Genomic DNA, 14,391 nt, shown 5'->3' with positions numbered 1-14,391 from the left:
GGCCGAGTGATTAATTTTGCACGCTCCACCATCGGCAGCCCAGGGTTTCACCAGTTCAGATCCTGGGTGTGGACATGGCACCACTCGTCAGGCCACTCTGAGGCGGCGTCCCACATGCCACAACTAGGAGGACCCACACCTAAAAATATACAACTATGTACTGGGGGGATTGGGGGAGAAAAAGCAGGGGGGAAACAAAAAAAAAAAAAAGGAAGATTGGCAACAGTTGTTAGCTCAGGTGCCAATCTTTAAAAAAAAAAAAAAAATTTTATAAAATCACACTGCACTTGTACCAAATGAACTTAGGTCTATTTAAATAAATGTGAGCCAGTTAAAACCTGTTATAATGTAACTAACAGTATAAAGTTAAACTATAAGTGAATACCATATTTCCACCAGCACACGCTTCAACAGCTGAAGGTTCAAATTGGTTTGTTAAAATATATTAGATTCTATTTATAAAACAACTCCAGAGGCACTCACACTATCATTGCTTCCCTGACACCCACTCACACAGGCATTTCAGGGTCCACCTGACTCAACCCTCAACCAATCGCCAGGTTTCCCCTCACTCACATCCACTCCGTATAGTCACCTAAGCAACCCTCGAAAGCCTCCACTTTCCATCTCTAAAGTGCTCTAACTGCTAGAAAATGGGTCCTTAAATCAGTATGTTCAACCAACATGCCCAGCAACAGTGCCAGGGCTGGAAGATGCAAAGATGTAAGACACGACTTTCAGCATAAAAATCCAGTGTCTGGCACACACAGCAAGTGCCCAATTAACACCTGTATAGCGGATGGAGGAGTGACTGAGTGAGCAAACTCACAGTCTAGGGCAGCACCATCCAACAGAAATATAGTGCAAGCCACAAACCGTAGGCACATGTGTAATTTTAAATTTTCTAGAAGGCACCTCTAAAAAGGTAAATAGAAACAAATGACATAATTTTTAATATATTTAACCCAACGTACAGAAAATATTTTCACATGCAATGAGTATCAAAAAACATTATCAACGAAACATTTTACCTTTTATTGTACCAAGTCTTTGAAATCTAGTGTGCATTTTACATTTACAAGACATCTCAATTCAGACTAGCATATTTCAAGAGCTCATTAGCCCCATGTAAGCAGTGGCTCCCTTAGTGGAGAGCAAAGTTGTAGAACATCTCCATCATGGCACAAAGTTCTATCGGGCAATGAACCTCCCAACAAAGGGAGGAAGCAAGTGCATGGTGTGGACGAGGAGGAGCATTGAGAGAAGGGGGCAGGCAAGTGAGGCAGAGACAGACAATGGACGGCCTCGTATGCCGTGCTGAGGAGTCCAACCTTGACTCTACGGACAGTGGGGAGTAAGGGTGATACGATAAAATGCTTTCCTTTAGGAGGGTGGCCTCCTTGAAATAGAGTAAGGAATGAACTGGAAAGAAGAGAGAATGGCAATGGAGTAGATGGGTTTGACTGAAAGTCATTTCTGAAGTTAAAAGTCAGTGCTAATCAGTGGTTCAAAAACACAGATGCACAGGCCAGGATCAATCTGTAATGAACCCTCTTCTCATCCAAGATAAAACATTAAAAAGAAGAAAAACACAGTATGTTTTCAAGAAATTAAATTTATTCTACGCAATGAAAGGCCCCTTATTCTCAAATTATATTGCTTTGGAGGAGGCATTAAAATGTGCTTTTATGAGATGGTGGTAAACCACAGGCTGCCAGTGTGCTTTAAAATGCCTTACTGGGCAAAGTCAAAAATTGGCAAATATATTTTCACTCCCAAAAATCTAAATTTTAGTTTGCAAGTAAAATCCAAAATTCTGGAACTACAGTTTTAAACAATTTCTGTACTTTATTAAGATGGATATAGGGTCCAATGTTTGCATATTATTCTGTATCCTGATTTTCTTATTTCACACACACATGTCCATGTAGTAAGAACACTGACAGGGCTTTCATCCTAACCTGCTATATAGTAATTCAGTATGTCCAGTGTATTGTGTTTATTTAGTCATTCCCATGATGTTATATATTGGACTTATTAGCATGAACAGCTTTACCAAAATGAATTTTCTTCCTTCTACCCCCAATTCCACAGATCATTTCCTCAAGATACAGTACCCAATGGGGAATTTAGGAGTCAGTGGTGAGGCACAGCTTTGTTCTGTGTTTCGCTCTTATTACACATCACTAGACTGTAGAATATGCAACCCTGCCAACGCTCATTAACACCCCAACCAAGAACGGGCTATAATTATTTCTGGTAATTTCATAGTCAAATTACCAGGTTTTCAAATTTTGTCAAACTGACAAAATAGTTTTTGCTTCTTGAACTGCTCGTGAGGCTATGCCTGCTCCTCACAACGATGTCATGTCTCGAATTCCTTATGTTCACCTCTCCTGACCGCTTCCAGAAAGGACTCTGAGTACTGACCTGTGGGATCTCAATTCTTTATATTTCGGATGATAACCATTTAATCTCTTAAACTGTCCCATTATTTTCACCTGTGCTATGGCATTCCATTTAATATTTATTCTATTGCCTTTGGCTGGGCTATTTCTCTTTTCTTCTTCAGATATACAGGCTCATTTGTCTTGGGTATGATGATTTTCTCCAGTGCTGCAGTGGTCCTATCTTCCCTGTACAGCTGGGTTAAAAACGCTATTCCATTTTCTTCTAGTTATTTTACAGATAAGAACAGTGGAATCTAAAAGCAGAGGGCTTTATACTCTGAAATTAATATACTTTCAAAACTGTAGAACTTTCTGGTATGGACGAAATTTGCTGATAGTTTCCAAGTGGAATTGTCCACATCATAAAATGACAGATGTCACAAAACAGCTGCTGTTCTCCAGTCAGGAGTGAAGCTGGACATGATATCTGAGAATCAAAACTTTGGGCTCTTCCTTCAGAGGTGTCCAGCATCCCAGAATTCTCCTAACTGCTAATGTTTGTCCCTATGTCTCAACAAGCTCACCTAAAATTAATTTTCAGCAAGAAAGGTCATCGATAGACAAAAGCCATCAGCTAAAGAGATATACTATTGCCCAGGAATACAAAAACCAAATAAAAATAGCTATGGAGACATTTCACCTAATTATTTTTCATATAATGAAACTCCATGGCGAAGTTCAATAATTTCCCCCCCATGGATGGAAAACAGAGAGAAAACAATACAATTAAGAAAAAACCAGCATATATGTAATCACTTACAAAGTTTAGATCATACCATATAATTTTTACATATCTATATATGCAACTTACATAGAAAAAAAAGACAACCCAGAAGTAAATTCATTGAAAGAACAACAGTGGTTATCTGAAGGAAGGGAGAATTATGGGTAATTTTGCTTTTCTTCTTTAGACTTCTTTTGCAATATATACTTGAACTGTATATTTTATACAATTAAACATTTTTATATACACATCTACAAAGAACAAGATTTTTTTTTTTTAACTTGACTTTTTAAAAATGGAGGTAGAAAAGATTTTGGCATTATATTGAATTAACTGCTACTAAAATCAACTAAAGTACTTCAAATTTTATTTAGGCCATTGTTCACTCAACACAAGCACCTCCATTTTTTTTTTTCACGTGTACCAAGCCTCTTATCACTTATAAAAGTCTATCAGATTCATTAGGATAGAATTCAAAGAATTTTCAAAATGCCACAAACTTTCAACTTGCCTTTTTTCCTTTTTTTTTTTTTTTTTTTTAAGGTTATAGTCTCCAAAGTACATGCAAAAAATATCTGCAATGAGGTTAACATAGAAACAACATGATGGTATTGCAGTTGAGTTTTTTTTTTTTAAGTCCTTATCTGTTAAATAAATATTGAAGCATTTATTGGCAATGATAAAATATTTAAGATTTCCTTAAAATACTCCAGCAAAAAAAAAAGTGGTAGTAGAAAACAGATGAATCAACAGTAAGAGAAATTGGGAATGAAGTTGGGTGATGAGTACCATTATCCTATTCTACTTTGCATACATTGAAAGTTCTTCCATAATACAGCTTTCTGTAAAAGTGTGCTATGAAAAGTGAAAAGCAATATATACATGTGCAAAACCATTTCTCATATCATCTAATGTACCAAAATTAAGCTCAGAGCCAAATACTTTTTTTTATTTTTACATCAGGGTGACCACATCAAAGGGAGCATCTGACTCTCTATCTTTTCTTTATTAGGCAATACAGAGTATGTGCACGAGTAAATCTATCAAGAAAAACAATGTCTTTCATATGCATCTACATATTTGATGCAGATTTCAGATTTTCTGTCCTGGGCCAGAATTAGACAGTCAGCCGACACAGCACTACTTGGCTCATGACATTTAAAAAATAAAATGAGATGCGTGCTGACTCAAGCAGCAACAAGACTCTATTCTAGGAGTCCCAGTCTCCTGCTGGACACAGAGGAAGGGCTCTGCTCCTTCTCTGAGAGGACAAGCTGGTCTGGACACAAGTCAGCTGCGGGGCAAAAAGCCTCAGCACTCAACAGAAGTTAGGCAACCAAGACCAACATCATTTATTTTATATAGTCTGTTCTCAGTAACAGTTGCAAAGGATAACATGAATATTAAGGATCTGGGATCCCCAAAGTGATGACTTCCTCATGTATCAAAAGCACCCACATATGTTCAGAAGGCACTCACAGTTCAAGGGCTTTCATGTGCATTACCACAAGTGATCCTCCAGTCTCCCTCGAGAGGTTGGTAAGGCCTGTATTATTCCCATTTTACAGATGCAGAAAGTGTCTACCCAATGCGTCCCCTGAAGAGTGTCTGGGACGTTAAGGAGGAGGTCAGCACTTTGTAAAGTGAAGTGGGGCAGAACAGAGGGGAAATCAGCTTTAGGTCTAACACTTCCTGAGTTTCAAAACACCCGCAATTATTTCCTGATGACCCAGGATTTTGTAGCGTATATTCTTTGCTATGAGAATGGAGACTTTAATTGATCGTACTTCTGTTTACAATCATGTGTCTACGATCTTGCTTTCTGTTTTCTGAGCTCTAACAGAGGTCTCCTAACAACTCACTTACCCTAAAAAACGGAAACAATCATTCTTTTAAAACCGGGAGGGACTGTGATGGTTGTGTGGCTGAGCAGTTGGCCGCTGGTCCTCTCTCTTTGCAGTCAAGATGGCACAAAGGAAGGGAAGTTGGCAGAGCAACAGTCACAGCCCTCAACTCCCACGGACCCCTTAACCTAGTAGGAGAGCAGAGCCTACCTCTCTGACTTCGTGAAGCTGGCCGGAATACTGACTCTTGACTCTTCGGGCGGCTGCAGGCGACTTGTGATGCGTGATTGTGACAACAGCGGGGGCCCCCGCACCGAGGTGTCTCTGGCTACAGGGAGATGCAGAATTGGGTGTTCCATGGGGGAGCAAAGTGAGACTTCGGCTTCGGGAGCTTGGAGTAGTCTAGAATAAGCAACAGGTGTCAAATTCAACAACGGACCTGCAGAACACAACTAAGTGTTGGTTTCTATTTATTCTGGACCTCTTAATCTTTCCCCTGCATCTGTTTAGATGGACGAAAGCATAGGGGAGGCATAGCAACACTACATGCCCAAATTTGACACTTAATTAAGAGAGACAATCTCCATTAACTATCCTGATCTCATCTCCAATTGCGTCTCCTGCCCTACACTACGGCCATGAAGAGCCACTCAGCGTCCCCCCCAAACACCATGACTCTTGGATCTGTCCCTCTGTACATATTAGCTCCTCTTCCTAGAATGTCCTTCCTCTCCTGGCTGGCAAACTTCAGCTGAATCTTCAAGACTCAGCACAGTGTTCTCCACTGTGTGAAGCATGTCCTTGTCTGTCTCGGCCTCTCAGCTGCTCTTACTCCACTGTATCAAGATTATATTCTTTGTCCAGCTACTCTCTTAAGTACTTAATAAATGTTTGCTGCATGAATGAAATCACTAAGTTATCCACCATAATCCTCACCGGTTAGTGCAGTGCTTATATTTCATCCTCTAGTAACATATAATCCAAATCACAAGTACGCATGTGATAAAGATGGCATCTCAACTTAGAGATGTATTTTTCAGTAAGCAGTTTTGGGATAAGTGGGCGGCCATCTAAAAAACAAAGCTGGATTCATTTCTCAGGTCATAGATCCCAAATGGATCAAAGACTTAAGGGGGAAAAAAAGCACTAGAAGAAAATATGTAGCCTTAGGATAGAGAAAGCCTAACACCTCAAAATCCAAAAGCCATAAAAGAAAAGCTTGATAAATTTGACTACCTAAAAATTGAACTTCTGCATGGGAAACAAATTTTAAAAATGCACTGCCACCACCAACAAAGCCAAACGATCAACTAGGGAAAATAATTTCAACTTGTTTCATACACAAAAGGCTCCTCATTCTAATTTATGATTAGGAATATAATTCCTAGGAATTGATAAGAAGAAGGGCAATCTATTACTGAAATACGGCAAGATATGAACAGACAGTTCACAAAAAAGAAAGATAAATGGCCCTTCAACCAACATGAAAACATGTTCAACTATACTCATAAGATAAATGTAAACTCAAACCACATTTAGATACCACCTTTCACCCATCAGATTGGCAAAAATCCAAAAGTTGGAGTACACAGTCTGTTGACAGGACCATAGAGAAATGCTCTAAGGTGGTGAAACCCCTAGGGAGAGCAATCTGGCAGCCCCTGTCGCAGTTACAAATGCACTTCCCTGTGACCTAGCAAGGCCTGTTTGGGCAGGTATCCTCCAATACACCTGCATCCAGTGAAATGGCCTAGGCACCCATTAGTCACCAAAGCAAAGGGCAGGAGACAACCCAAATGTCCACCCGTCTGGAACAGGTTAAATAAATTACGGTACACTTGCATAACGGAATACTACCAAGCTATAAGAGCATAATGAAAGAGGTCTCTGAGTTGCCCTGGGAGAAAAAATCTCTAAATAATACATTTAAGTGAAAAAAGCAAGGTGTGGAACTCTTTTATAGTGTCAAGATGTGGAAAATAAGTATTTTTATTGCAATTTGTTTAAATCACAAAAATACTCTAGAAGGATACAGACAAAACTAAAACAGTGGCTACTTCTTTGTGGAGAAGCAAGGAATGAGAGGGTACAAACCAAGGGAGATTTTTCACTGTGTAGTTTTTTATCTTCTTTTATTTTGAATCATGTGAACGTATCACCTATCCAAAATTTTTAAAGTTCTACAGAAAATTTACATTCTAAATGTTCCTATATTTCATTTCAGCTCAAGAAAAGGCAGTGAGATGATATGGTGGATTCATGCCAGTTTCTGTATTTCAATTATCAAGTGTTTACTGAATACCCACTGTGCGCCAAGGAGAAGGATGAGACGTATGAGTCAGTCTTTCACCATAGACATTTACAGACTATCTGGGGATGGAAGATGCACAGACACAGAGGTAGAAAGGCACATACACCCTCGAGGAGTAAGGAAGTATATAACAAGGTGCTAATTTGGCAATACAGATAGAAAGTGCCAAGCAAATGAAGACGAGAAAGATCTACCACAGCTGACCTCATCACAGAAGGCTCTTCTGAGAGTGAAGCGCCTGAAGTCTAAGGAGGATCTGGGAAGACAGAGACCCGGCCGGCAGCAGTGTACAGACAACCCAGACAGTCGGGACTCAGTCTCAAGGAACACTCACAGCTCTGAAAACTGTTAAGTGTTAATGACCTGTAGGTTTACACATCATCACGGGGCAGGGAGTAGGGTGGGAGCCAGAGTGGAAATCAGAACTTCATGCTATCCTATAAGATCGCAGTAGCTAGGAAGGTTCTCTGCACGTGAACTTGGATTTAATTAAAAGGAACACAGATAAAGTTGGGAAGCAGTGCATTGCTTTTAAATAGCCTTATATACAGGGAATTGGGGAAAACTGTGGTCTGAGAATTACATCTACCTTGAGCACAATGAAACACAACAATCATATACTTTCAGTTTCAGTTTTTTCAGTTGGAATGTAGAGGGGGAAAGAACCTGTTTCTTTAATCCTTTAATGACAGTAAATTTGCCTAAGCATTAAAAGTCTCCTGAAATACCTATGTTGTGGGAGCCTTATTCTAACCCAAGAAAAGGCAGATTTTTCACTGGCCTTTGAAGCCAGACAGACAAGTTTCACTCTTTCAGCTTCACCAGGTTCCAGCTGTGTGACCTCAGGTGAGCTATTTAAGCTTTCCTATTAAGCATCAATTTCCTAATCTTTAAAAAAGGAATAATAATTCTGACCCTTAAAAGCCATCATGAAGATTAAATTAGATCATGCACATTAAATGCTTAGCCCAGTGCCTGATGCATGGAAGCTGTATGGCCAAAGTTTGTTTCTTTCCTTACATCACTTAAAACTCGATCGATGAAGCCCTTATTGATTTTTAAAATGTTAAGAAGTCACTTAGCACAAAAGCATAAGCAGCCACTGACCTGTTCCTTATTTTCTACAGGTTCAAAGTGGTGGTGAAGCCCAAAACAATTAAATACATACTGGAGAACATATATGGTCAGCAATTAAATTGTGAGATTGTTGAGGGAAAAAACACTTCTAAATTCTAAGTAGAATGAGAACCTGTCAGAAAGGAAGACAACTCTGGCAATGGGCACCTTTGCCTGGAGTAGTCCCACTGTAAATGGCAATAAATCAAGAAATCCACCCAGAATTCAAATTATTCCACCGTAGACGTCTAACCCCATGATCATTACTTAATGGCTGTCATTTGAATTCACAAGTAGTAAATTTGAATCAAAAAACCTTTAATTTTCCATTAACTGTGGGATTCTCATGATTTAATTCACACTCGTGCCTTCCCTCAGGGGAAATATGAACCAAAAAGTCTCACTTTTGGTAAATCCCACAGGTCATGAGGCCAGGAGAAAAGGCAGCAGACTGCAACCACTATAAACAAGTGGCCCTTCCCAAAACGCAGCCTGTCTAAAATTGACAGGTTTTGTTTGAAAATTGCGCTTAGATGTCATACGCACTCATCCTTGCTACTAATTTAAAATTAAATATTGTCAGAGTCTGAGGATCAACATGCTGGGTTTTTGCTCCAAATATTTACTTCAATGGGGGAGACTACAAATGCCAAGTGTGCCATCTGTGGAAAATTCTGAAGAGAGGGGAACCATTTCTATTCAGGAACAAGATTCACCCTCTACCTAGGAGAATCACCCCTGTGTCCCCACCCTCAGCAAGCATCTGCCTGATAAATGATGCCAAAGAAGAGAACGAGGTAGCAAGTAAGAGAGAGTGCTGATGCCCAGTTCCTGTCCAGGCATCCGACATGCAATCAGGTTTTACGGTATTTACCAGCCTCTTGACATTCTTCACTGGATTCCTAAATTTCCTAAGGTTGTGAGGAAGGGACAGACACACATTCTTTGTACTCACTGGCCAAAACCGGCATAAAGGAAGGTGTAACTGGAAAGGGAGAAGAAGCACTAGAAAGAAGAGGTCCAGCCAGGGAAAGCAAGCAATGAGCCAAGAGATAGGGTCTAGCCTGGGAAGCTTAGAGCAGAATCACTGGACTATCTAGAGGCTTCCAGACCATTCCTCTGTGCAGAAGGGTAGGAAGAGGATCTAGTCTGACCAGACACTGTCGGGGAGTGGTCAGAAGCACCGTTTCTAAAGTCAATGGCCTGGGTTCCAATCTAGGCTCTAACACTCATAAGCTGTGTGTCCTAAAAAAGTAACATATTGTCTTCATTTCTAAAATTTTAATATTACCCTATCTCACTGGGTTGGTAGAGAATGAAATAAGAAGAGGTAGGTAAAGCAGGTGCCACAGAGTAAGCATGCAGTAAATATCATCATCATTCATAAATTAATAAAAATGAGGCCTTCAGACACCAGTGTAGGTGAAGGGTTAAGGGGTCCCAGAGGCAAATATATGGGCTGAAAGGCTGTTTTGGTTGACAATGCCTTAAGCAGACATAGCCCTGCTACTTCCTTCACTTAAAAAAAAAAAAAAAAAAACCAGGTAAATTAAGATTAATCATCCTAATTAGTAAAAAACAGTTTGCTTCAGAGAAAAAGTACATTTAAAGTACGATTTCACATTTTCAAAAACCCATCTATTGTAGATAGAACACAAAGTGCCTGTGGATTACTCTAATGCTCCATGAGTACCCAAAGTAAAGAATTAGTTTAAATAAGTAATGAGCAATTTCCCCTTAATATTCTGGAATAAAATACAAAACCCCAAATTGAAAAGAACATCAGTTAGTCCTAAAAACCTCTTAAAACATGTTTCAAAAGTTTATAATTAGGCTTGCTGAGGCTGGAATTAAAAAACTGAAAAGGAGTAAGAGGGGACACAATTTAAATATACATTTGTGGCAACCACTTCTGTAGAAAATTTTTCTGATGGGAAAAATTGCTGAGAGTCAATTCAATTATAACAGCATTCAAATGACATTTCATTTGGAGCATATTCCTCACTTCCCTGAATTCTTTCACAACGAAGAGAAAAAGACACTATATTTCAGAATAAAATAGCCCAAGGGAGGAAGAAAAATCATACCAGCCTGGTTATGTATTTAGAAAAACTTTAACTAAAATCATTTCATTACATGCCTTCTCTCTTTCTCTAAAAAGAAAGAAATTAACATGCCATTTCTAAATATGTGAAAGCTAAGCATAAAAACTGGATTTATTCCTTTTCTTCCAAAAGTAAACATACCTTAAAATCAACAAAAAAGGAAAAGCATGACAGTTTTTTAAATAGTACATTCAGGGCCTTAAAATAATTCAGAATTTCATTTCATCTGAATAAAATGTGGAGTGTTTTTTAAATTAATCCATTCCACTATTTTACCTAATAGCTTCATATGGACCTTTTCCTTTGCCCTGCTTGTTTGTTTTTTCTAATATTCTGTTATCTCAAGCTTAAAAGAGACCTAAAGTAGAAATAAGATTTTTTAAACTAGGACATTTTCCAAGTTCATTCCTATGATTAACTTTTCAAAATTATACTTAGCTCTCTCTACTTTTCGAAATTCCTGTCTTCTTGCAGAAACAGGAGTTTCATCTTTAAGTTACCAGGTCTAGGGAATTTCTTCCACTGTCATCTGCAAATCTGTAATATATCGTAAACATTTCCACTAACTTTATACCAATATCCTCTTAAAATACACACACAGAAATGCATGCCAAGAGTGCGCAAAGGAAAAATAGTGGTTCACCCCAGAGAGGCAATCTCTAGCTTGCTTCTAAGAATACCAGCCCAAGCGCATGATAATACATGCAAATGCCAGATCTTTGAAAAATCAGTGCAAGCAAATGCATATATTGCCATTTCCTGCAATAAAGGGGAAAAAAACCTGACATTTTTAGCTTGCCTTTTCTCCCAACATTTTCAGTCCCCAAACAAATTCTGTTGACTCTTCTCTAACAGCTAAACCAACCACTACTCCAAAATCCCTAACCCATACTCTGGCCCAGCCTCTGTCTAGGTCAAGCTTGAAGCTCCCAAATGGGCTTAAATTAAAGCATTGGTCTCATGCACTTGGCTCCCTTATCACACACACCCTTTTCCCCTACTTCCCCCAGCTGTGGCTGTCTTCCAGATTCACCTAGAAGTGGTTATGTGCCATCTCAAAGCCCTCCACACATCCACCCTCTCAGCTTTTGCACCTTCCATTCAGATCCTTTGTCTGGGACCTTGCAATTCCAAGCATCAAGACTCCTTTTTGATGTTTTATTCTGATAGCATGAAGATTCCCTCTTTCTACTGACCAAGCCCAATTCTCTCAATTTCTCATGCTGTGCAACTATAGAATTGTAGAGCTAGAAAGAACCTCAAGCCCAGTCCTCTCCTTTTATAGATCTAAAAACAACAGCCTCAAAAAGGTGAAATGCAACATAACCAAGTAGGGCCCAAATTACAAGTCTCGCTCAAGATTCAACTAAAAAAGTCCGATTAGAGACGCTGCCCCTCCAGCAGCTCCTTCTCAGTTAAACGAGGACCTAGTCATTCAGTGTCTAAGACAAGGTTGATGTTAAACTATTTAACAGAAAGGACAAATGCTGATATCCATTATGTTTTCACCGTTCCTCCTCTTGCCTAAAACTTCAACCCATTCACCTATCATAAAAATATACATGCAACACTCCTTTGAAAGCAAGATAATTGTTTACTATATTCTCTTGGAATTGCAGATCTTTAAAGAAATTTTATATTTGTTGTTTGTAAATAACATGAAACAAAGACATTTAAACCTGAATTGTCATTTTAATAGAAAAAAACCTGAAAACAAGGCCTGGAAAGAAGTTTCCCTAACTTAATTAGTTACATAACAAAAACCAAAAGCAACCACCATATTTAATATAGAAATTTTAGCTTGACTGCTTTTGGTTTTAGAAACAAGATAAGGATTCCAACATTATCAGTGTTTCGCATAGTACTGGAAGCACTGGCCAACAAAACAGGACAAGAAAAACGAAAGGAGAGGCAGAAGGATAGGAAGGGAAGGAACAAAAATGTCACTGACTGTAGATGTGATCATTTTACAAAGAATAAAAAGAAATGAGTCCAGCAAAGTTGCCAGATACATGATGAATTTAGAAAAGTCCACAGCATTCCTCTGTATCAACAATATGCAACTAGGAAATATAGTAGAAAAGATATTCACAATAGCAATAAAAACTATGATGTATAGATATTAATCCAAAAAGGAATACACAGACATCTGGAGAGAAGATTTTTTAAATCTATGAAAGGAAATCAATGAGGAATTGAGAAAATGGAGATACATATATGAGGTTAATGAATGGAACAACTTAACATTGTAAAGATGGCAGTTCTCCCAAATTATTATATAACTCTTCTAACAAAAATTCCAGCAAAATTGAGTAACAAAAAATTTAAATCAAATTTATTCTAATATATAAATAGAAGAATAAAGGTTTGTGAAGGGCCAATTTTCAAAAAGGAGAGGGACTCGCCCTCCCACCAGATACAAATATTAACAAACAACAAAGCCACAATGATTATAGGGTATTTATGCAAGAACAAGTAACTAGAGTAAAAACTAGAAAAAAGGGTGTAAAAACATATTTATGTATACATGAGAACTTGGTATATTACAAAGGCAGCACCATAAACCAGTGAAGAGAATAAAGGATATTGGGAAATGCACAAACATAGCCGGCTCTGTACCTCACAGTATATACGATGGTAAAAACCTAAACGTAACACAGTAAATCTATGAAACTAACAAAACAAAATGTAGGAGAGCATCTATGTAGCTCTGCATGTAGAAAAGCATTTCTTAAACAAGACCAAAAGCACACATCACAAGTTGAACATCTGACGGACTTGACTACATCGTAACTATTCAATGTTGTATATTGCAGTCAATGTAGTCAATACATGGACTACATTGTAACTATTGTGACTATTCCATAAAGGCACTTGAGACAAAATTAACAAATGTGTGGACACTGGGAGAAGACAGATTAATATCCAGAATATAAAAGGAGCTCCTACAAATAGAAGTCAGAAAACACCATAAAACAATGCGAAAGGGTAAGAATGGGCAAGATACAGAAGAAGAAACATGAATGGCCAAGAAATATATCAAGGTAATCAGAGATATATAAACTAAAATAACTAGGAGATTCTACACCCACCAGATTTGCCAAAATTCTACACCCACCAAAATTAAACAGTAAAACAGCAGTAAGTAATGCTAAGGGTACAAAGAATCTGGAACCTCCTGCACTGCTAGTGGGAGAGTAGACTGGTGCAGCCATTTTGGTAGCAGTAAAGCAGAATTGAGGAAAATAGATATGCATCTTCCCTATGATCCTCACGCTTTCTACTCAGCAGGTACACAACAAATATCCTCACAGTCACATGAATGTACAAGGATAAAGACAAGGAGCTTCACTGTTCACGAGGGTGGGGAGTCTGAGGCAGTGGAGGCACACATCAGTAAGAGTTTGTATAAATAAAACGTACGCTACACATGCAATAAAATAACATACACTCATCAGTTAGAAGTAGTGACTTGTATGTACAGCAACATCAATAAAACTTAAAACATACTGCTGAGGTAGGCAAGCTTAAAAAGAAATCGATAAGATCTGCAAGACAAGACCACTTATGTAAATTTAAACACCTATAGGCAAACAAAGACCCACACATATACAAGGAATTGATGCTAACACGGACAGAGGGAATGGGAGCAGAGAAAAAAGGGAAACAATGGTAAGAGTTGAAGAAAAATTTTTTTAAAGAGAAGGCCTTGTTTGGACTGATGAGTTTGCCATGATCCAATAATGACGATAGTAACTTTAATTATATTTACAATAGTTAACACTGACATGATAGTAGTATGTGCCACAAACTGCTGTATTATGTACACACCTTAAACCAT

At 38.4% G+C, this 14,391-nt stretch overlaps 1 protein-coding gene across 3 annotated transcripts in view; it reads right to left on the bottom strand.

The window, feature by feature from the left end:
* Positions 1-14,391, bottom strand: part of OSBPL10 (oxysterol binding protein like 10) — a 291,355-nt gene that overhangs the window by 144,781 nt on the left and 132,183 nt on the right. For all 3 annotated transcript variants that reach the window (XM_046674694.1, XM_046674676.1, XM_046674685.1), the window contains exon 4: positions 5,229-5,420. In XM_046674694.1, the coding sequence (XP_046530650.1) occupies positions 5,229-5,420 (192 nt within the window). The remainder of the gene's footprint in view (positions 1-5,228; positions 5,421-14,391) is intronic.

Source organism: Equus quagga, chromosome 1 (assembly GCF_021613505.1).
Source record: "Equus quagga isolate Etosha38 chromosome 1, UCLA_HA_Equagga_1.0, whole genome shotgun sequence".
Lineage (NCBI taxonomy): Eukaryota > Metazoa > Chordata > Mammalia > Perissodactyla > Equidae > Equus > Equus quagga.
Note: the sequence above shows the minus strand (reverse complement) of the source record. Positions and strands in the feature narration are given on the sequence as shown.